Raw genomic sequence first — 24,040 nt, forward strand, 5'->3', positions numbered from 1 at the left:
GGAGCTGGGTTTTTTGGTTTTAATTGAAGTATAGTCGATTTACAATGTTTTTTTAGTTTCAGGTGTACAGCAGAGTGATTCAGTTTATCTATCTATCTATATTCTTTTTCAGATTCTTTTCCATTATAGGTTATTACAAGATACTGAATATATTTCCCTGTGCTATACTGTAGGTCCTTGTTGTTCATCTGTTTTTTATATAGTAGTGTATATCTGTTAATGCCAAACTTTTTTTTTTTTTCTTTTGCGGTACGCGGGCCCCTCACTGTTGTGGCCTCTCCCGTTGCGGAGCACAGGCTCCGGACGCGCATGGCTCAGCGGTCATGGCTCACGGGCCCAACCGCTCCGCGGCATGTGGGATCCTCCCAGACTGGGGCACGAACCCGTGTCCCCTGCATCGGCAGGTGGACTCTCAACCACTGCGCCACCGGGAAGCCCAATCCCAAACTTTTAATTTATCTCTTCCCCACGTCCCCTGCTAGTAACCATATGTTTGTTTTCTATGTCTGTGAGTCTATTTTTGTTCTGTATATAGATTCATTTGTATTATTTTTTAGATTCTACATATAGGTGAAACTATATGATATTTATCTTTCTCTGACTTACTTCACTTAGTATTAGAATCTCTAGGTCCATCCATGTTGCTGAAAATGGCATTATTTCATTCTTTTGTATGGCTAATATTCCATTGTATCTGTATATATACCACATCTTCTTTATCCATTCATCTGTCAATGGACATTTAGATTGCTTCCATGTCTTAGCCATTGTAAATAGTGCTGCTATGAACATTGGGGTGCATGTATCTTTTTGAGTTAGAGTTCTCATCTTTTCCGGATATATGCCCAGGAATTGGATTGCTGGGTCACATGGCAACTCTATTTTTAGTTTTTTAAGGAACCTCCACACTTTTCTCCATAGTGGCTGCACCAGTTTACATTCCCACCAACAGTGTAGAAGGGTTCCCTTTTCTCCACACCCTCTCCAGCATTTATCATTTGTAGACTTTTTGATGATGGCCATTCCAACTGATGTGAGGTGATACCTCATTGTGGTTTTGATTTGCATTTCTCTAATAACTAGCAATGTGCCTTTCATATGCCTATTGGCCATCTGTATGTCTTCTTTGGAGAAATGTCTATTTAGGTCTTCTGCCTTTTTTTTTTTTTTTTTGGATCGGGTTGTTTGGGTTGTTTTTGTTTTTGTTTTTTTGTTTTGATTTTGAGCTGTATGAGCTGTTTGTATATAAGGAGCTGTTTTCATGAAGGATTCTTAGTGCTCAGATGGCAAAGAGGGACACAGAGTGTGGGAAAGGGATTTTCTCCTTGTTTCCTTATAACTGGCAAAAAACTTTAGCATCAGAAACCAACTCTAGTTAAACAGAAAAGGAATGGACTGAAAGGCAGTTGGTTCACAAAAGTACCAGGAAGCCTTGAGAAGCAGGCTGGAGGAAGGTAGGAAACATGGGAGACCAGGCAGCTGCGGGGCCACAGCCAACATCTTACCGGTGAGGACATGGCTGTGACATTTTGTACAGTATGTGCTGTTCCCAGAAACTGGATATTGCTGTGGTCACTGCCGTCACTGCTATGGACTCCACTGTTCTTAGTGCTTTGCATCAGTAGCCACCAATTCAAAAATCTGGAGTGGGAGCATCTGATTGGTTAAACCTTCATCACATACTTGCATTCTAGCTGCAAGGGAGGCTGGATAAAGGAGAAGCTAGGAAAGGGAGCACCTGGGCTTTTTGGCTTCTTTGAAGGGAAGTGATTTGAGACATTGTTTTAGGAGCACCAGGGAACCGGTGAATTTAACTACACAGAAAATAAACTATGCCTGGACTTCCCTGGTGGCACAGTGGTTAAGAATCCGCCTGCCGGTGCAGGGGACACGGGTTCGAGCTTTGGTCCAGGAAGGTCCCACATGCCGTGGAGCAGCTAAGCCCGTGCACCACAACCACTGAGCCTGTGCTCTAGAGTCCACAAGCCACAACTACCGAGCCCGCGTGCCACAACTACTGAAGCCTGTGCACTTAGAGCCCAAGCTCCACAACAAGAGAAGCTACTGCAATTAGAAGTCCGCACACCACAACAAAGAGTAGCCCCTGCTCACCGCAACTAGAGAAAGCTCGTGTGCAGCCAAAATTAAATAAATAAATAAATAAATTTATTAAGAAAAGAAAAGAAACTATGCATAAAGCCAAAAGACAATGACAACCTGATTGTCAGAATAAACTTCCTGGAACACCTTGTTTTAAGATGAATCAACTGGTCATCTTACTTTGTACATACCTTTATGTACAAAAGGAGAGGAGAGAAAGGAAAAGTTCTGAGACTATTTGTTTTTAACATAGAAGAATGGTAGTTGATACCTTCTAGAGTTACAAATCTCAGTGTGAATCCAGTTATCCATGACTTCCAGTCAGCATACAAGATTTTTAGAGATTAAAAGCTGCATTTTTAAGGAACAGCATCAAACTTTGAAAGCCAGATATCTCAGAAAAGAACTTTTTACAGACCGCCTCATGAGGAAAATTTTATTGATTACTAAATATAAGACAGGGTTTCATTCTAAAAATTTCAGCCTCCAAATGCATCTAAAATTATTTTTTAGGAAATTCCCCGGCAGTCCAGTGGTTAGGACTCGGCACTTTCACTGCTGGGGTGCAGGTTCGATCCCTGGTAGGAGAATTAAGATCCTGCAAGCTGTGCATCTGTGCCCCCAGATAAATAAACAAACAAACAAATATTTTAAAAATAAAAATTTTTAAATTGTTGCTTAGTATTTCATCTTTTCTTCTGGTATCAGTAGCTCTTTTCTTTATTATTTGCAAGTAGTAGGGCTTCATTTTTCAAGGAATAGAATTCCATTTGCTAGGTTACCAGGGGTTAGGGGAGATGAAGGGATGAATAGGCAGAACATAGAAGATTTTTAGGGCAGTGAAAGTACTGTGTATGATAGCATAATGATGGACATATGTCATTACACACTTGTCCAAACCCATAGAATGTACAACACCAAGAGTGTACCCTAGTGTAAACTATGGACTTTGAGTGATTATAATGGGTCCATGTAAGTTCATCAAGTGTAACAAACGTTCCACTCCAGTGGGGATGTTGACAAGGCGAGAGGCTGTGCATGTGTGGGGACAATGGTATATGGGAAATCTCTGTAGCTTTGCTCAATTTTGCTGTCAGCCTAAAACTGCTCTAAAAATAAAATCTTTAAAAATTAAGAAGTATTCCTTAGTATATACAGAACTTTAAAAATTAATAGGAAAAAAACAAAACGTAACAGAAAAGTGGGACAAGTGAACACTTAAAAGAAAAACCAGTGGCTTAGCTTGTGAAAAGGTATCCAACCTTGCTTGTGATTAAAAAATTGTAAATTAAAATGGAAACAAGCTACTATTTTAAATCATTAGAATGAAGAAGATTAAAAAGTTAGAAACCATGGAGGGCTGATGAACAATCTTCCCCTACTCAAAGATCATGAAGGTATTCTCCTACGTTTTCCTCCAAAATTAACTAGATCTATAATCCATCTCTAGTTAATTTTGTAGTAAGATGTGAAAGCTGAAACTTAATTTTTTCTCACAGTGATATATAATGACCCAGCACTGTTGGTTGAAAAAAAAAATACCATTTTCTCCACTGAGTTGCAGTAGTGCCTTTGTGTAAATCAGTGATATATATGTACACATCTGTTTCTAGATTCTCCCTTCTGTTCCATGGGTTTATTTGTTTTGTCAACACCTGGCTTAATCGTTGTAGTTTTACAGTGAGTCTTGATATCTGGTAATTTAATTTTTCTACATTGTTCTTTAAGTTTTGGCCAGCCTAGGTCCCTGAAGTTCCTTGTGCCGACATTAATGTGGCCACACCAACATTCTTTTGGTTGATGTTTGATGGTGTCTTTTCCTATCTTTTTACTTTCAATCTATCTGCATCTTTATACTTAAAGTATGTTTCTTTCAAATAGTAATAGGTGATTCTTGCTTGGTTTCCTTAGTCCAGTCTCTCGGAATGTTTAGTCCTCGTACATTTAATGTTGAATTTAAGTCTACCATCTATTCTTTGTTCCCCATTTGTTCCCATATTTCTTATTTCCTGCCCTCTTTTGAATCAATCAAGTATTTTTTTTTATCATTCCATTTAATCTTCTCTGTTAGCTTTCTAGTTCTGTATTATTCTTTTGCTTATCTGCTTAAGGTGACTGGTCAGGGCTCTCCAAAGTGAATTTCATGTGTATTGTATTTGTTCCTCTTTCTCCTTCTTAATGGAAGCCCAATGCTTCTCCCCACTCAGCCCAGGTGCTACACAAGATGCTGACTCTCAGTTGAATGGGCATGACTGGTGGGTACTAGGGTAATCTCAATCTCCATGACTGGTTCAGAAATGAGCATGTGACCCAATTGCAGGAAATAAAACTAGGAGAGAGATTTTCTGGAAGCTTCTGGGGAAGTTCTTCCTCACTATTGGAAGGGGGTATGGGACAACTTTTTCTCTCAGTGGACTGGACAGAAACGAGGAAGCATATGGCCCCTGCTATTGGAAGTCACACTATGACCCGCAGGGCAACCAGACTTAGGATGAAGCTGAATTGTGGCCAGCAGAGTGCAGAGCCTGAAGGAATCCAGGTCTTACTTGGCGTTGTTAAGCTGCTATCTATGAACCAACCTTGAAGTGTACCTACGTCTTCATGTGAACAAATACATTCACTTATTTATTTAAGCCATCTTAGGTGGGTCTTATTTGATAGCTAAAAGCATCCTAACAACAGATACAAGAAGTACACATTACTTTTATATTCAGAAAAGTAATAAAGATCAATGTTTTAAAATGCCTAAGTACTAGTGATTTGACATTTGCTTCCTAAAGCCACAGAAATAATTTTCTTCCTCCGGTCTATTCCTGCTTGACAATGGCTTTTGTTATCTGTTATCTCATAGTGCTTTGTTGTTAGTTAATCTGTATCACATTGAGGCACAGTGACCGTGACCCCAGCAGCCAGCACAAAGCTTGACATTTGTGCTAGGCTCTTTCTCGCAGACAATAGTGGTTGATATATTTGATTTCTCCCCAAGTAGGAGGCTACGTGAAAGCTGACCAAGTACACAATGCTCTCTTGGGAAGGGCCCTATAACATCTCATCAACATAGGCAAGGCAACATTTATCTTTAAAAGAAGAATCTGGAATGGCGCAGAGAGAGTGGTTTATCTTCTGAACAGGCCAAACTCTGGCTTGGTTAGGTGGATGGGCTCTTCCTTAAATACTGACATGCTGTTCCTGACTCAGCTGAGGGGGCCTCTGAGGAAGGGGCTCACTGAGACAGGGGTACATACAATTGACTTAATTCTTGTTGACAGTCTCCTTGGAAGAGGGGCAAACACCAGGACAGCCAACTAAGAGGAAAAGGTTTTCATAACAGGCATGCATGATGGAGGAGGTGTTACCTGGCCTTGTGACCCCTGTGAGCTGGCATGGGTTCTGGAGGCCAGTGCTTCAGTCAACGCCCATGTCTCCAAGGAAATCCTAGAACAAAGGAATAACAAGATAAGCTCTTTGGTATTTGTGGGTGCAAATTGCTGTCCTGGACGTTCAGGACTCCTTTTTATCCAAAAGGTAAGCAAGATAAACAGTCACACGGCATCACATGTGGGCTCTGTCTTTAAGAAATGCAGGTTAATAAAGGATGTTGAGTCACAGCTAACAACTTGCTGAACAACAAGGTGAATTACAAAAGGTAAGATTAGGGTTTCAAAATTCTTTATTTTGTCACATAGGCTTAAAAGGGTACATGTTTATCTTTACCAAAAAAATCAGAGCAGGTACCAACAGGCCAGAGAGAAAGGATAAACTAGGTTCTTTCATAAGGTTCTTTGTAGACAAGATGGCAATGTGAGAGGCAAATGTTAGGATGTGGTTTGGAATATGCTGGTTCCACCAGCCAGGAGCTAATCGCCCCTAGAGTAGGGGTTCTCAGCCTTGACTGTACATTAGAATCACGTGGAAATCTATTATATGTCCTCATACGGCATCCTAGATTGATAAATCAGACTCTCTGGGGTGGAGGGCAGAGGGCAGGCCTCAGTGTTTTCTTTTTTTGTTGTTGTTTAGTTAGTTAATTAATTTTATTTTTGGCTGCGTTGGGTCTTCGTTGCTGCAGCTAGGCTTTTCTCTAGCTGCGGCGAGCGGGAGCTACTCTTCGTTGCAGTTCACGAGCTTCTCATTGCGGTGGCTTCTCTTGCTGAGGAGCACGGGCTCAAGGCATGCGGGCTTCAGTAGCTGTGGCTCGCAGGCTCTAGAGCACAGGCTCAGTAGCTGTGGCGCACCGGCTTAGTTGCTCTGAGGCATGTCGGATCTTCCCAGACCAGGGATCAAACTTGTGTCCCCTGCGTTGGCAGGCGGATTCTTAACCACTGCGCCACCAAGGGAAGCCCAAGCCTCAGTGTTTTCTAAACCTCTCCAGATAATTCCACCGTGGCAATTGAGAACCAGCTACCCTTGGAATGGACCTTTCTTCCATCACTCTAAATTTCTGGGCCCTCTGGTTCCCCTCAGGACATAGGAGTTTCTGTTGTGTCAATAAGAGCACTGATGTTTCGACACAGCAGGACAAGTGGTATATGGGAAACCCAGTAATAGACATATTTGAGCCTTGAACATACTTCAGTTAGTACATGACATTTTTTTAAATTGAAGCATAGTTGATTCAGAATGTTGTGTTAATTTCTGCTGTACAGCGAAGTGATTCAGTTATACATATGTATACATTCTTTATATTCTTTTCCATTATGGTTTATCATACGATATTGAATATAGTTCCCTGTGCTGTATAGTAGGACCTTGTTGTTTATCCATTCTATATATAATACTTTGCATCTGCTAATCCCAAACTCCCACTGCACCCCTCCCCCAACCCTCTGCCCCTTGGCAAACACAAGTCTGTTCTCTATGGCCATGATTCTGTTTCTGTTTTATAGATAGGTTCATTTGTGTCATCTTTTAGATTCCACATATAAGTGATATCATATGGTGTTTATCTTTCTCTTTCTGACTTCACTAAGTATGATCATCTTTAGTTGCATCCATTGTCTCTATGTACCACATCTTCTTTATCCATTTATCTGAGTACATGACATTTTTAACTTGTCCTCAGGATGTATGGGATGAGGGGAGATGATTTTTAGCAGAGCCACACTCGCTCGGTATGCAGATCACTATGTAAGATCTGCAGGGCAGGGCAGGGCACTGGGTCTGTGTGCGTCTCCACTGCATCCCTGGGGCCCAGTCCAAATCAGCACAGAGTATGGGCTCAATAAATGTGTGTCGAAGGACTGAATAACTGTTAGAGGAAATTTCTTGTTTCAAACATTTAACCTTTTGGAGGAGAGATGGTGAACATAAAATCAATTAAGCACCAAGAAGGTATTCAAGATACTTTCCACAAATTGATTCTGGGATATGTAATATATCCAACTATTCTCAGGGAATGTGAAGAAGGAAAAGAACAGAAACATCTACAAGTTTAAGATACTTCCCAGGTTCATAAACTAACATGAGTGAATCTGAATGAACAATTTCACTGAATTTATGAATAAAAAATAAAACGTGGGGCAAATGTATCATAGTGGTCTGTACTCCATTTCACAGAGAGGAAAATTCAGCAGGCAGTGAGTTTGGGAGGGTCTGTTCTCAGTGTAATAATTACGTATCCAATCGTAGTTTCAATCCCACAGAGCATAAAATCACCAATAATAATTTCATGCTTCCCATCACTGACATGATAATAATGCAGGTGGATCGTGTTTTTGTGCACCAGCTCCAATTACACAGCTCAGAAAAGGCTTTACTGTCTGAAGAGGAAAATCTACACAGCAGACCATAAACCTTTCAAGTTTACTTTAATCAAAAAACAGTTACACAAATATCTGTGGGCTGTACCCCTTTTCTTAAATGGTTGCATCTCCTGTCTAAACACACACCTAAAAAAGTTTCAATCATGTTACAGTCCTTTTTCATATCTTTATTGTTATTTTAAAACAAATCTATATGTATTGTAAACATTTCTAAGCAACAAAAAAATGTGAAAACTTACTCTTGCCATCCCGAGTTTTATCAAGAGTATCCACTACAAAGGAGTAAGGTGGTGAACTTTTGAAGCTCTTATTAGGTATGTAAATCTGAGAAGGACTGTCACAGAAAAAAATCTGAATATTAAAGAGAAAGGACACTTACTTTAAGGATTTTATAATAGCCAGAGTTTGTCCTGCCTTTCATTCTATTTTTTTTCTCTTTACAGCTATCAGATTTGTAAACATTTTATCTATCATACAGGAAACCACCTAACAGATAGAAGTGCATTCAACGCCACCTACTGGAAATATATTCAATTATATAACTTGCATGGAATGTAAATATATAGTATATTAATATATAACCAGTTTGTTCTAACAAAAGAATTTAAAGTTTTAACTTTAGGTATGGATAAAGAGACAGGAAATGGTAATGAAATCATAGTGTTTTCTAAAATCAGTAGGCTAACTGGATTTTAGAGAAAATTCAAAGCTATAAACCTTAAAAATCTTTATAGTTTAGTGATTAACATCCTCCATTACATCCTCCATAAAAACAAACATTTTTTTCAAGCTATTGGCAATATTTTTTGAAAGTTCAAGAATATTAAAATGATTAACCTCTTTCATTGAGCTCTCTGGTTCACAGCTTCTTTCACCATGGAAAAAGTGAAAGTGAAAATGAATTATATGGTCTAGTCGGGAGGAGAATGTGAGAGAGGCGTTGTCACCAACACTAGGAGGCTTATATTAGTTTACCTGTCAGCTGATGACAGAAGAGCCATTACAAAGGTGATTACCTTACTCCCAGGCTGGCTTTCACTGAAGTACTAAAAAGAGTCATGGCCACACATCCTTTTTCAATGTCATATGAGATGAAGGCCACCCAAGGATTACCTAGAGAAATGTAATTTGATTCACCATTCACTATTTATTCAAGGTCCCAGACTTAGTGAAGTTACATGTTAATTTGGATATTTCTGTCTGGTAGAGAAGCAAATAATTTCTGTCTTGTGGAAAAAAATCGCCCAAATGATAATTTCTGTCCCTGTTGGACAACAGTCAGATTTGTCTATAACCCAGCACTCTTATCTTAACATTGCTAAAAATGCTCATTCTCAAATGCTCTTAGAGCCAGTTTTCATATCTTACTGGTTTCCTCATTGAAACGAAGCAGGACACTATGGTCCTTCCCCCCGCCCCCCCCCCCGCCCCCACCGCCCCGTGTCCACAGCCTGCCTTTTGTCTGTGAAAAAACTTTAGCCAAAGAATAAGTTTAATCAGAGAAGTGAGAAAATGCAGAAACAAAGGAAAACAGTCAAAGGAGACCAATAATATGTATAGCCGATTCACTTTGTTATAAAGCAGAAACTAACACACCATTGTAAAGCAATTATACTCCAAAAAAGATGTTAAAAAAAAAGAGACCAATAATAATAGTTTAGTCATTAAGCATAGTCAAGGACTTTAGTTCCTCCTCAAGGGCAATATAGATAATATTCTGAGCCATATCCTGTGAGCTGTCTTATAGAGACTGAAACCCCCATCAGGTGGAAGAAGTTAACTACATGATGACCAGACTGTAGCCATGACATAAGCTGCCACAATTCCAAGAATTGGCCTCAAGAAAATGGGAACAAACTGACCCTGGAACTGAAGATTAATTGTACTTAAGATGACGCTGGTCAGACCACCGATGACCAATTTCAAGATGCCTGTCAGACTGTTGGTGCTGTTTCTGCATGTAGCCCCCTCCCCCCCTCCGTCTATAAAAGCTCTTGCTCCCTGGTTGTAGGTGGTGGGATTTGGCCTTTGGACAGGAGTCTGCACCCCCCACCCGCCACCCTGGATGCCGACATCCAAAATAAAGCACACTTTCCTTTCCACCAACCTTGCCTCTTTATTGAGTGGTGAGCAGTTGGACCCCACTTTCGGTTACATCATCAGTTAATAAATTGAATTAAATCTTTGTCATGTGTTCATTTTATTCGCATGAGTCATGTAACCTTTAGAAAATTATATTTGATCAGTTTTGAAGGTCATCCACTGAGATGTTTGAGGGGATTAACCCAACGGAGACAAATTAAATCTATTTGCTTGCACATCTTTTCTTGGCTTCTGAAGTGAATCCTGGGTGGCAACAGAACTTTAAATTTTCTGACTTTCTAGTTCTTTTTTTCTTTTTCTACTGATATTATGTATTTGTTTTTATGTCTGGCTTGTACATCTTCAGTAAGTTAGTCTGAATTGGTGTCAGCAATGATTGGGGATTTGCTCTTATGGTCTGACTATTTGGTGATCTCTGATGGGTGTATAAAGAAGACCTGTTCTCTGTTGGGTGGAAGATGACAGAGAATCCACTTAGTAGTCGTCTTCCTTTTTTGTTTTTGCTCTTTTTAAAAAAATCTATTTTTCTATTTGCAACCTTAAATCAATTAAGAACTATGTGCTCACTGGAAGAAAAATAACTCTAAGCTTTTGTTTCTGGTTCACTTCTGATTTGTAGCTAATAGACAAAGCTAGACGCTCTCCCTCTGTTTGTTGTGTCTGCATGTTTTTAATTAAGAAAGACCTTTACCTCTCGTTGTGTAAGAGAAATATCTTCCTAACACTGGAGGGTATTAAAAGACTAGATTGGTTTATAAAGATAGTCCCTTACATGAATCAAATATTCCCTCAAATCCAAGAAGATAAAGAAACTGAACCTCCTCTGGTATTTTGTGTGCTAGAGTATTAAGAAAAATATTTTTCTTACAGAAATCATTAGCTAGGAAACATTTTAAGAATTCAAGTTCACATAAGGATAGTCCATTTCCAGCATCACCTGGAAACTTGTTAGAAATTAAAATTCTTGAGTCCCAATCCAGACTGACTGAATCAGAAACTCTGTGGGTGGGACTCAGCAATCTATATTTTCAACAAGCCCTCAGATCGTTCTGATATACACTAAAATTTGAGAACCACTAATCTGGGGAAAACTACTTAGTTCAACTCTCTGCTTACTATTGACTAAAAGTACCGGATTTAGTGAAGTCACATGTTAGTTTGTAGATTTCTATACTACAGAGATGCCAGTAATTTCTGTCCAGTGGAAAAGATAGCCTCAAAGGTTACGGTTTATGGCCTTGTTGGATGTTCATCAGATTTGTGTCTAACTCAGCAAGCTTATACTAACATTGCCTAAAATATCTAGCTCTTGGAATTAGTTTTAACATCTAACTGGTTTCCTTACCAGTTAATTAGTTGAATAAAATCTTTGACAGGTGTTTAATTTATATTTACATAGAATAATGTTTTTAAACTTTTTGAAAATTATTGTTAGTGTATTTCACTCTGTGGCAGTAATGGGCCCTAGTACTGTACTAGGCAGTGAGCGCCTTGACAGCACGACTGTGTCTATTTTTGCTCAGTATTTTATCCTCACATGAAGCACAGTGTCTGGTACATAAGCTCTAAATAAGTTTTTGTGCAATCAATAAACACTACCTAAAAGATATTTGATTTTTTAAAAAATAAATTTATTTATTTTTGGCTGCATTGGGTCTTCGCTGCCGTGCATGGGCTTTCTCTAGTTGTGGCAAGCAGGGGCTACTCTTCTGTTGTGGTGCGAGGGCTTCTCATTGCGGTGGCTTCTCTTGTTGCGGAGCACGGGCTCTAGGTGCGCGGGCTTCAGTAGTCGTGGCGCATGGGCTTAGCTGCTCCGCGGCATGTGGGATCTTCCCAGACCAGGGCTCAAACCCGTGTCCCCTGCATTGGCAGGTGGATTCTTTAACTACTGCACCACTAGGGAAGTCCAAGGTACTTGATTTTTAAAAGAGGAATTTCAGAACTGGCCCATAAGTATCATTCCTGTTGTTTTAATTAACTGTGTCTATTTCTTAAGGGATTTTTCTGGGGTTTGTTATCAGGGACCCCGAGGCTAAAAGGTGATAGAATAGGAAAGGGGAATTTTGTTCAAGATATTCTCTGAGATCTGTTGGCTGTCGACCTGAGTCCGATTAGGAGTGGTTATTTTAGAGTCAATCCCAGCATAGGTTGTTTGGTTGCTGTTCAGTTGCGGAGAGCACTTGCAAACAATACTGAGTGATGTGCCCAAAGGGATCATTGGATTTTGTTACTTTATAATATGAACAGGAAGTAACAAACACTTCATGGATAATGTGCAATCAATAAGAAAAGGAACCAAATGGAAGGGTGAATGGTTTTAGGAAAAATCGATTTAAAGCATATGCCTGACAAGGGGGGAAGCATTAGTACTATTTTCACGTATGATTTAGCTTGCCTTTGGAGTGAACATCTATCTTTTTTTTTTTCCTGTCGTTTCCCTTTAGGCCTCCTGCTTTCTAGGTGGTCTGGGGGCAATGGTGGGTTGTTAACCAGTCATCCCCTTCTCCCCTCAACTCCATACAGTGGTGCATTTATATCCCATGCTAAATAGATTTCTGCCTCCTGGAAAATTTAATCCCGAGCAGAATGATAAACGAGGGGATTTAAGCATTACCAAAGCGGCATCCAAAATGACTGGCCATGACTTCCTGATTGAGATCCCTGGCCTAGTTTCATCCCTTTGGTATTGCCTGCTTCTTCAGCTTTTCCTTCCATTCGGTGTCTTTCCATTAATTCCTTTTTGCTTAAATTAGCTAGATCAAGTTTATGTGGCTTACAACCCAACTGTCATAACTGACATCACACCTATTTTCCAGATGAAGTGATTTAACCCAAGTCCCACGTTCAGTGGTCATGTCAACTTCTAGCTCATGGCTCTCTTCCAGATGTTGGTGTAGCACGAGTTTATAATGCTCCTTTAGTGGAATTAAAGAGCATCTGACTTTTATTGAAGAAATGAGTTCTCTTTCACAGAGGGCTTTTCCTACTGAAAACTTATTCACAAGGTTAAAATATTCTCAATATACTTCTAGAAATGACAATCAATAAGTCTTTGTTGACTAACATTTGGTTTATTTTAATTATATTGTTTGATCTAATGGAGTATCCTGGCAGGACAGAAGGGTTAAACTAAAAATCCCAAAGAGATACCTTAATAATCTTATGCAATGGAAAAAGAACAACCTGCATGCAAACTAACAGAAGGAAAGTACTTTATTCATTTATAATATCATTTTGTAAACAACCACACTGTGCATTTTTAAATTCAATAATAACAAATTTTTTTCCTATGGATTTATAGCAAACTCTATATAAAGTCAATGAGTTAATACAAGAGTGAAGATGAATAGTGCAGAATAATTTCCAAAAATGTTAAATTACAGCACTTGATACAAACACAGATAACTATCTGTACCATAAAAATTTACATGCCACAAAACACTCATTTATAATTTTAAATATGTGGTAAAACACATTTATAAAAAAGCATCAACATTAATTTTATTATAAACCAGTGAATTACTCAGAGGAATATTTATTAAAACTTACTAAAAATCAGTCAATATTGCAACTGAGGTAAAAATTTATAAGTAAACAAAACTATCATTTATAAGGGCCAAAAGTAAACGGAAGGGCAGACAACACTTTCTGATGACTATGTCTACTCCTTGATGTTCTGAAGCAGTTTCAGTAAATGTGACTCAATGACCTGTTGAACTAGAACACACATGTGATCAAGACAACAGCATGTTGATTACAAAATTTTTAAAAATTATCAAATTCAACTTAACATCACCAACATTTTCCTAAAATAATTTCTAATTAGGATATAATCATAGTCTGAGGGCAATAAGATTACAATGCAATACTTCAAACTTAAGTCTGTCACTGACTTTAGTAATTGTCCAAGTTACTGGGTTTTCTGTTCTTGGTTTCTAAATTTTGAAACTGAAGGAGAGTCCAGAATACAAGGTTGTTCTAAGGCACAGAGAAAGGGCAACTATAAAGCATTTTATAAATAGTTTGCTATGAAATGTTAAACACATCTTGTAAATAGGTGTACACGTATCCTCCAGCAACTAATTATTTGGGATGGTGAAAAGTAATAGTAACAAACTCATTTCTAGACTTTGTAGGAATCTATTGATTTTGCCCACAGTTGAAAGTATGTCAGGAGTTAGGATAACATGCATGTTCTATAACTGCAAGTGATGAGAATAGTTTGGACCACTGGTTTGTATTATTATATAACTTTACTAAAATGAAACCTGAGAGTTCTAAACCACTTACCACTTCTATAGCCCAAGGCTACAGCTAGATCCATAGAATTGTATCCAGAGTCGGTTTCAATTGTTGGGTCAGCTCCATTTTCTATACCAAAACAGAAAAATCTAAATAAATAAAATGAAAATATGGATATGTTTGTCTATCACTGGCTCATGCGCAATTAGCGGGACAGATTTTCTGCAAATTTGGAAGGTATTTTCAGGATGGTCTGACAAAGTACAGAGTACACAGAGGGCATAGAATTCACTCTGGTGGGTCGGAGGGAAGACACTTCAAACATACAGGCATCCTCTAGAGCAACTGAAACTAATACACCACTACAGACAGCACTCAGGCTTAAAGACACTGTGGACAGAGAAAAGAGCCGAGGATTCACATGTGATCCCTAAAAGGAAAGTAATAAGGACAGATACTGCGATTGCAGGCGTGCTGCGTGATGGAGCTACGGCTTACATGGGAACCTTAGGGCAGCAGGTGCGCCAGGGGTGAATAACGTATTTAATGATAGTTCAGGATTCTCTTGAGGCTAGCTTGTAAAAAATAATGTCTTCACATGTGGCGTTTTCTAAATATTTCCACTTTTATCTGCTTACCTAAGAGCATTTTTACACATTTCACATGATTTCCATGTACAGCGTAAAGCAAAGGCGTCCCTCCATTCTGCAAAAGGAAAGGTGATTTAGTTTTTCAAGGTGAGCAAGATTCAAATAATTTAATGCTCCTGTGAATTGGGCATGTAAAAGTACTTTAAGGTAATTTTAATATTTTGTGAAGAATACTTAATCAGAACTAATAATTGAGTTTAGGACATTGACTTTTTCTCCCAGCTGTTTAATTAACTAAGGTAATTAATTATTCTTCCAAGGGTTTAATAAAGCTTATCATGTCTCCCCAAACCAAATAAATCCTAGAGTTTGTTCCAGTAATTTAAAAATCAGTATTACAGACTCACCCAGTCATATTCATTTACATCAACTCCACAATCCAGCAGCATTTTGACAATATCTGTGTAGCCCTTACTACAGGCTAATGACAGTGCACTTTCTCGACCTTTTCCTAAAAGCTGGGGATCAGCACCCTGCAGTGGGAAATAGAGATAAAAGACTTTTCAGTTTATGAAAACAAGAATATTGTTATTTCTGTCAATAATAATTACAGTTCAACACTTAGGTCAGGTAATGTTCTGGGGTTAATAAAGAAAGAACACAAACTTCTACTCCTGGACGTTCTGTTATCAAGGTTGTCTGAAGGCCTGCTTTCCTCCCTCTACCTCAATCCTAACTATCTTGTCACTTTGGAGTCAAATTGTATCTTCTCCAAGAAGCTTCTCCTACAGGGCTGACAGGACTTTTGTTCCCATCGTGCTTAGCGGGGCTGGGCACTCACTTCTCTCTCCAGCTTCATGGACGACTAACACTTGCCTGCTCAACCAGATGTAAGCTCCACAAGAATATGAAGAGCATGTAAACATTTTTTGTATCCTCTACCATTACGTCTAGCTGGCTGGAGATGTAAAAACTTTACTAAATACTTAACTGAACTTAAGTAACTGTACATATACATTTTCTGAGGCATTTTCCTTACATTCTGAAGTAGAAACTCTACCACAGCTATTTGCCCGTGTGCTGCAGCCCACATCAGAGGAGTAAATCCTTCGTCGTCCGTGTGATTGATAACATTTTCTATTTAAAAGAAAAGCAATTTTTGTGATCTAATTTAACAACCACATATTAATATCTCTATGAAAATACTGGCATTCTAAAAAGGTGACTATATTACCCAATGAGGTTCACGTTTGTGCTGACTTGTGTTCACTGAAGTGCTGTGTGTGTTTGCAATTTGCAGTCTCAATGCATTAAACTGTGCCTCAAGGTATGTAGCTGAGTTCAAATAGCATATTATTTAAAGTATAAACTACCAGACACAACATAATGCTAGGTACAGGGCAGTCCACAGAACACTGGACTCAGAATCAGGAGACCAGAGTTTGAATCCTGACTGTCACTTTCTAGCAGTGTGATTCTGGGCATGTTATTTAATTCCTCTAATATCCAGAATAATACCTTGCTTATCTCAGTAGTTAGCTGGGAGGATCACAATAAAAATGAGGTTATACGACAGCCCTTAGCATTACATAAACACATATTATAAAAAGCCCCAAATTAGTAAAGCTATTTTTACTCTCTAGCCAATACTGCTGCCTTTGAGTCTCTTAAAATTTTTGGTGGTTTGCTAACATAATATAATATGAATGAAGACTGAATAATCTGAAACACATTTCTATGCAATTCTACCTCAAAACCCATTTTGTTCCCTAGATTCAGTCTACCAGGTATAAAGTCCACAGTTTTTTCCCTAAATTTATTTAGTAGATTGAGAATAAAACCTTCAAATGTTTATAAACAAATAGGAATATAATGATGAAGTCTTTCTTATAAAAGAATGACATGATTTAAAAAAGCCACTCTTTAATCATATGCCCTGCATTCAACTGATAATGTTGGGACAATTGGCTAACTTTTTGAAAAATGAAAATAAAAGTTAAGCTCCACCTTTACCTCATTACACCAAAACATATTCCACATGGGTCAAAGATTGAAATGTAAACAAGAAACCACAGAAGTTCTAGAATAAGGTATGAGTGAATTTATTTATAATCTTGGAATAGGAAATCTTTTCTAAGCAAGATATAAAACTCAGAAGTCACAAAGAAAAAAATAAATTTACCACTTAAAAATGTTAAGCCTGTGTTTGAAAACATCATAAAGTCAAAGGAAAAATGGCAAACTGGGAAAAAACTAGATTCAACATAAACAAAAAGTGAACTTCTTTAATTTAGGTAAGAGTTCATATAAATCAATATAAAACAGGCAGTTCACACAAAAAGAAGTTCAAATAGATCATAATTTTAAAAAGGCAAACAAAACCAGTATGAAATACCATTTTTCACCCATAAGATTAGCAAAGATTAAAGTCTGATAATATTCTGTGTCAGTGAGGGTATGGGGAAGTAGAAACACTAACTCTGGTGTGATGACAGGGCAAACATCTGGCAATGTATATAAAAATAAAAATTCATATACCTTTTGACCCAGCAAATATACTTGTAGGAATTTACCCTATGGATATACTTTAAAAGAATGCCAACAATATTGTTATTTAATAGAAACAAACTGGAATCAACTACCACCAGGGGAACTAGTTAAAAATAAAAAACATAGTATACGCATATGCAATACAATGCAAAATCACAGACCTATTAAAAAGAATGAAATAGATCTTTATGTGCTTATATGGAAAGATCTCAAAATTTAAGTGAAAAAAGTAAAGCACAATGCAGTGTGTATATTTTCCCTCTTGTGTAAATAAAAAAAAGCACATATATACTATACTCTCACATATAGCCCCAAGTATAAATATTTTCCAGAAAAGTCTTCTGAAAATATAAGAAACTTATAATGTTTGCTTCTGCAGAAAAGGCGAGGGTGGTAAGGGAAGCTTTAACTTCTATACCTTATATTACTATTTTTTTAAAAGTATCTATTGGGTTATCTGCCTGGTGAGGTTATGCAACTATTTTTTTTGTCTTTATACTTTCTTGTATAAAAAGAAAACAATAACAAATCTGATAAATCCTATTAAATTTGTTCTAAATACATCTAAAAAAATAGGCTAGTACCTTGTTCAATACGAGCAGCCAGGTAGAGCATCTCTCCCTGAGCAGCCAACTGGTGAACAGACAAAGCTGAAACAATACCATAAAAAGTTTCATGTATATCTGTAGGTACACTTTCATCATCTCATTGTTCATGCCTGTGTAGCAATTTTCCTTTCCAAAACACGAACTATCATTTTATTGTTTAAAAAAATCTAACTTAAAATATAGCCTAACATTTGCAGATGTCAGAATTACCTTAAATATCTAAGAGTCTGAGAATTGACTCATATATGTTTAAGGTAATTCTGACATCTGCAAAGTGTTATTATCAGTGAATGTGCAAATTGTTTGATTATTAACAATGCAAATTGTTACTGATCTTATGAATTAAAGAAATGGTTTAGGTACTTAATTTTTAACATGGTATCTCTTTATCCAAACTTATAAGGAAGTATAAGGAAGTTGGGTCTGAAAGACTCTTGTTTTTTAATTGACTGTATTCATTTAAGTCCCAAATATCATTATTTCAAGAGGCCATGGGTATTTCTTAACTTTTGGAGGACTAAGATAGTAAATTAAAAACTAGCTGACAGGAAATTCTTGAGTACAGACCTATTTGTGGCTAATTAGCTGTGTGACCCTGGAGACCTGATTAAACATTTTTGTCTAACATGAAGTATGTGAACCACATGATCCCTAGTTTTTTTTCCAAAAATTCTATGGTTGGGGAATTCCCTGGTGGTCCAGTGGTTAGGACTCGGCGCTTTCACTGTGGGGCCCCGGGGTTCAGTCCCTGGTCAGGGAACTAGGATCCCATTAAGACTCTTGGCGTGGCCAAAAAAAAAAAAAAATGCTATGGTTGGAATATTTTAAGACAATCTCTTTATTTTAAAACAAAGCCAAACAGGTACTGTTCTATGACAGTTCATCTTAAAAATCAGTATCACTTGATCCTTGATTTAGGATGATATGACTGGGTGGCCTTAATACAGAAAGGAAAGCAATTGGGAGGCATATGCAAATTTACATAAATAAAACAGAAATGGCTCTTAGGTAGAGTTAGAGTCATGAACTCGTTCTGGCTTACCTGCTACAGCATACAATTCAAAATCAGGAGGGACACAGTGTTTCCAAAGTAAAAACATATATTTCACCATGCTTTAGAATACAGATGCATTTATGTTATATTTTCAAATATAATTCCTAACATCAAATTGCTAACTGGTTTCCTCTCATTAAGAAACCCGTACTATATAGAATATTTTCTAGTTTACAGAGAAAACCCTTCATTTTATTTCTTCTAGAATAATTCTACATTAAAAAATTGTAAATTCAAAGTTTTTAAAGAGGTGATTTCATATTCATATTATATTCAAATTCGAAATTATAGTAGACATCGCTCAGCTTTTACTACAAATCATTTGTTGATCAGTGATCTAGTTTATAAAATGCACTCCAAGGACACAAAAACACAATGTCTTGCTTTGCACAAAGTTCAGAATAACTCATTGTTTTTATAGTAAAATTATGAAGGTTTTAAGAATTAATATTTCAATCTGTATTTGTTCTCAACAGAGAAACATAAAACATGAAATATTTGAATATGCAATAATATGTGAAAGAGTTTTAAATTACTAAAAGTATCAGGACATCACTTAAGCTTTCCAAAACAGAATATGCATTTAATGAAAATAATGTTTCAAAGCCAAACTCTTGAAATCATTACATTAGTAATAACAATATTCTAATACATCAGTGGGAAATACTTACAATTTGCTAACAGAGGTGTGGTTGAGACCTCATTTCCTCTGTGTTTGTTGGTTAAAGTAGTTGACTGTTTTATGGGTGAGAAGTGCTTTGTTGTAGAGGGAGTGTAGACATGCCTTACTTGAATTCCCGGAGAAGGAGATGTATGGATACTGCATTCAGCTAAGTAAAATTAATTTAAACACATTAAAACAATATTTTAATAACAAAGCATTTCAAAGTTCTATGTCAATGTTTACATTAAAAAAGAAATACAAGATGTATAATATCTTTAACTGGTTCTCAAGTGATACTATTTTTTTGCCATAAAAAATCTGTACTTGTGGGCTTCCCTGGAGGCGCAGTGGTTGAGAGTCCGCCTGCCGATGCAGGGGACACGGGTTGTGCCCCGGTCAGGGAAGATCCCACATGCCGCGGAGTGGCTAGGCCCGTGAGCCAGGGCTGCTGAGCCTGTGCGTCCGGAGCCTGTGCTCCGCAACGGGAGAGGCCACAACAGTGAGAGGCCCACGTACCACAAAAAAAAAAAAAAAAAAATCTGTACTAGTAAAAGTTCCAGAAAAAAAAATCAATATTAATCTTGAGCAATTTTATCCAGAGATTAGTTTTTTTTATTCGATAGATTGTTATAAAAGTAAATCTACAATATGATGACAGATTTCACTGTATTAAAGCATTGGAAGCTAATGCCAGTCACATATTCATGGAGTTAATTCATTTACAAAAGGCACAAAATTTTTTTCTCCTATAATTTTAAAAGGTACAATAATAAACTTTATTAGAGAATTTGTAAATAAACAAAGGTCAAGGAAGAAGTAAAAATCAACATGTACTTACGGACATTATATAACATGAAATTATTTAATTTTGGTTTCTATGAGATTCTAGAAAATCATAAGTAAAGATGACTTCCAAACTTCGCAAACTCAAAATCTCATGATCAGAGAGGGAAAAAAATAAAAAATAAATAAACAAAAACAAAACAAATGCAGATATTTATACCATAACTTTCAACCTTTAAATAGGACAGATGCCACCTCCAGGTCAGAGTTAACTTGATCTTGAATATTTTTACTATCTTCTTCATTTAAGGACTTCACAAACCGAGAACAGACATTCATATCAAATCTGTTAGGCAGTATGAATTTCATCCCCATGGAAACACCCTGAGCTGATCCTTCTTCTGCATTTGAGTCCAGCTGATGTTCTATTTTAATGTCTGGCATGCCAGTTAGACTGTAACTGCTGGGGCACTCTTCTACTATCAGCTGGGCTCCAATATCCAAATTTGCTGATGTAGCCATGATTTCAACTGTAGTTTCAATAATTAAAACATTTCTTCATGATTTCCCCTTGGTTTTATAAGAATGGCATACAGTGTATTCTTCAAATTTGGGTATTAAAACATCTGAAAGAAAAAAATTAAAAGTATTATATCAACTTAATGTATACAAAATAATCATTTTCAATCACGTATGCAAACAGTGCTCTTATTAGCACCTATACATAATAGAAAGAATACAATCTCCAGAGGTAGAAAAACCTGGGTCTGAATCCAAGCTTCACCATTTATTAGCTGTGTGAATCTGTACAAGCTCCTCAACCTCTCTAAGCCTCAGTCTCACTTGTAAAATGGGTATACACCAGTAACCTCACAGGACCCTGGCAAAGACCAAATGAAATACAGTAACATTCTCACCGCCATCACTAGGTCCCAACAAATTTTACTTATCCTTTTCTCCCCTTTCCTATTCCTGAATATTGCCAAATGGATTTTTTAAAAATCAGGCTAACAACAAAAATAACCTTTCATGTAAAAACTTTAACCTCTAATCTGAGGTTTATTTTTTAACATGCTGTTAAAATTTGAATTTAAGAAAAGATAGAACTCATGTTGTACCCAAGTCTATCAGCATCTACAATATCCATGATTCCTGGATAGTGAAAGGCTTTACAAAGTTTTGGTTATGATGAACTGAAAACACATTAATCAGTTTTTGTTCAGATCAAGTGTTAGCAACTTAATACAGGTTTTTATGAAAAATAAAGTGTACAGATTATGGACTGGCTTCCTTTGCTTTAGCATCTCTAGGACATTATAATCTAAGTATAATTTTTGGTCCCAATCTTTGTAATAAGTATTAAGAAATTAGAATTATTCATTTTTTTCCAAATATAGATTGTCAATACATGAACTTAATAAACGCGAACTCTCAAAACAGAGGTTAGAAGCACACCTGTTACTGAATCATTTACTATTGTTTTAAAATGAGTTTTCAGTAAGGTAATCACTGGCACTTTCCTATGGACCTTAATAAAATTTCAAGAGAAATTTCATTATTGTACCTAAAATTGCTTCTAAAAAAAGGAAGAACTCCAAGGCATATAATTGTCTTACACATAGTCACTGAGACAAGAGGAAAATTAATAGCATCCAGTTAATTTTTTCATGTTAGGGCTTACTGCCTCAGAAATTTTGAGGGTGCAGGGTGTTTTAAAATTGTAATTAATTGGAACTAACAGAGAAAAGTGCATTAGGACCACAGTGGAGCAAAGGTTGGCAAATCATACATTTATAGATAATCACTTTTACAGTTTTAAAACATCTTCCAAGATTATCTTTATAACAATCCTTTGAGTAGTCAGGGCAGGTAATCATTATGTTCACTCCAGAGAAGAGAAAAGAGGAGCTCACGACTCCATCACCCTGTTCGTTAAAAGAAAAAGCAGCACTAAACTAATCCAAAACTTCCAAGGGAGAAAGAGTTGAAGAAATAATAAACGCTAATAATAATGTTAACAAGTAACAAAGTCAACACACTTCAGCAAACGGTAAGAAGGAGACTAAAACAGAAAATGAGTTGTGATTCAAATGGAGGTGGAGGGGCAATGCAGAGGTCTTTAAAGTATATTACAAGATACGAACTGTGTTTCCTGAGGGAAGAGCCATCTCACACAGACTCCTACCCAGAGTTGGGCGAAGTGCAACTCCCCTGACCTCGCTCAGCACCCGCATATATCTTTATTTTAGCATTTATCACTCTCTTGAAAATTTCCATTTAAATTCCTAATAAATTGAAAACTCCTCTAGGATGGGGGGGCACTCTTACTAATTTTCGCACACAAACAGTGCTTGGTTCTATCACGTACTCCATAAATATTTTCTGATCTGAACCTTAACAAAAGTTCGTATTCTTTTCTACCCTGAAATGAGCCTGCAAGATGCTCAACAAACATCTGCTGATTAGATCTGGCTTTCCGTTCCCAACATCACTACCAACTAGCTGTGCAACCCTGGACAGAGAAATCATACACGTTTCCTAAGACTCATTTTATTCAGATAAGATGAAGATGGTTGAAATAGGTATCTCTAATATTCTTTCCAATTCTAAACATCTTCCATGTTACAAATCAGGGTTTAGAAATGGAATTACCAGTCTCTGAGGGAAGAAGAGCAAATGTACTCGGGGGAGGAGGGAGTGGAAACAGAACGCTTATCTTGGCACCACTCCAGAGAGGAGAAGCAACACTGACTGGTTAAGCCATAATTTTGAAGTATAAGAGAGGAAGGGGGAAAAAAAAAGATGATCGAGAAGAGGAGGCGGTGAGAAAAAGAGGTAAGGCCAAGGAGAGCTAGGATCACCTCAATCTGTCAGAGCCCAGGGATAAGGGGAGAGAGACCCTAACGAAATAAAACGGGCAACTGGGTTAATCCACAGTGGGTGCTAGTAACAGGAGCCCCACGGTTCTTCCTCATCCTGGAGTTGTTCTACAAGGACAGGAAGGTGCTATGAAAATGAATGATGCCTCACAGCCCACAGGTGTCCCGGCGTCCCAGGACAGGAACCCGCTGGAGGGGAGACTGTTGCAGGGAGGGAAGTCCGCTCTGTCGCCTCCCGCCAACTCTGCCCGAAAAATCCCAGCGCGGCTCGGGTAGGGAGCGCGGAAACTCTGGCTCAACCGCGGCGGGCTGGTCCCGGGGATAGGGGTCGGAGGCCGACCGTGTGGGAGCGAAAGGCCTGGCGACCGCCTTCGACAGCCCACAGCGAGTCGGGACTTCCCATCTGCTGCCAGATTCACTGCAGGGCCCCACCCCCCGGCTTGTTTTGACCGCGACGTCACTTCCGATTTATTCTTTCGGTTTCCGGCCAAAAAACGTGCCGCACCGGTGAAGCTGTTGCAGGGAGGGACTTTCAGGTATTTTCCCGCCGCTGCTAGATCCTTACTGCTCCAGTACTACAGAGACAGTGTCCCTTCGGCTACAGCTCTGGTTCACTAGCGCCAGGCCTCGGTCTCTCCCTCCGGCCACGCCTCCTCCTCCCCATCGTCCCGCCCACCGGGCTGGCCCCTGCGCACCAGGGCTGCG

The 24,040-nt window shown here is 38.0% G+C and overlaps 1 protein-coding gene and 1 long non-coding RNA gene across 3 annotated transcripts in view; one reads left to right on the forward strand and one right to left on the reverse strand.

Annotated features, from left to right (window-relative positions):
* The first annotated feature begins 364 nt into the window (after window positions 1–364).
* LOC137221389 (uncharacterized) overlaps window positions 365–24,040 on the forward strand; it is a 60,432-nt gene continuing 36,756 nt past the window's right edge. Inside the window, exon 1 of the long non-coding RNA XR_010941986.1 lies at window positions 365–404. This is a non-coding gene — a long non-coding RNA (uncharacterized lncRNA). The remainder of the gene's footprint in view (window positions 405–24,040) is intronic.
* ANKRA2 (ankyrin repeat family A member 2) lies at window positions 13,161–23,988 on the reverse strand. Of its 2 annotated transcripts, none has more exons than XM_067730987.1 (9): window positions 23,841–23,988; window positions 20,690–21,082; window positions 19,681–19,839; window positions 17,932–17,997; window positions 15,837–15,934; window positions 15,205–15,330; window positions 14,846–14,912; window positions 14,256–14,336; window positions 13,161–13,682 (listed from the first exon to the last, which is right to left on the reverse strand). In XM_067730987.1, exons 2-9 carry the CDS (start codon window positions 20,976–20,978, stop codon window positions 13,627–13,629), a joined length of 942 nt encoding a protein of 313 aa, XP_067587088.1. In that variant the 5' UTR covers window positions 20,979–21,082; window positions 23,841–23,988; the 3' UTR covers window positions 13,161–13,626. The 2 variants fall into 2 exon arrangements, with proteins under 2 accessions (XP_067587088.1, XP_067587087.1); XM_067730986.1 differs by lacking the exon at window positions 23,841–23,988 and adding an exon at window positions 23,487–23,783.

The sequence above is a fragment of the Pseudorca crassidens genome, chromosome 3 (assembly GCF_039906515.1).
Source record: "Pseudorca crassidens isolate mPseCra1 chromosome 3, mPseCra1.hap1, whole genome shotgun sequence".
In the NCBI taxonomy this organism is placed as follows: domain Eukaryota; kingdom Metazoa; phylum Chordata; class Mammalia; order Artiodactyla; family Delphinidae; genus Pseudorca; species Pseudorca crassidens.

What these genes read in the sequence shown, in the direction of transcription:
- ANKRA2 (XM_067730987.1), bottom strand. Translation starts at nt 20,978, where the DNA reads ATGGCTACATCAGCAAATTTGGATATTGGAGCCCAGCTGATAGTAGAA. An exon ending in GGCATCTGTCCTATTTAAAG is followed by an intron (nt 19,840 to 20,689) that starts GTTGAAAGTTAT and finishes AATTTTACTTAG; the next exon opens with CTGAATGCAGTATCCATACA. An exon ending in TAGAGTTTCTACTTCAGAAT is followed by an intron (nt 15,331 to 15,836) that starts GTAAGGAAAATG and finishes TTCCCACTGCAG; the next exon opens with GGTGCTGATCCCCAGCTTTT.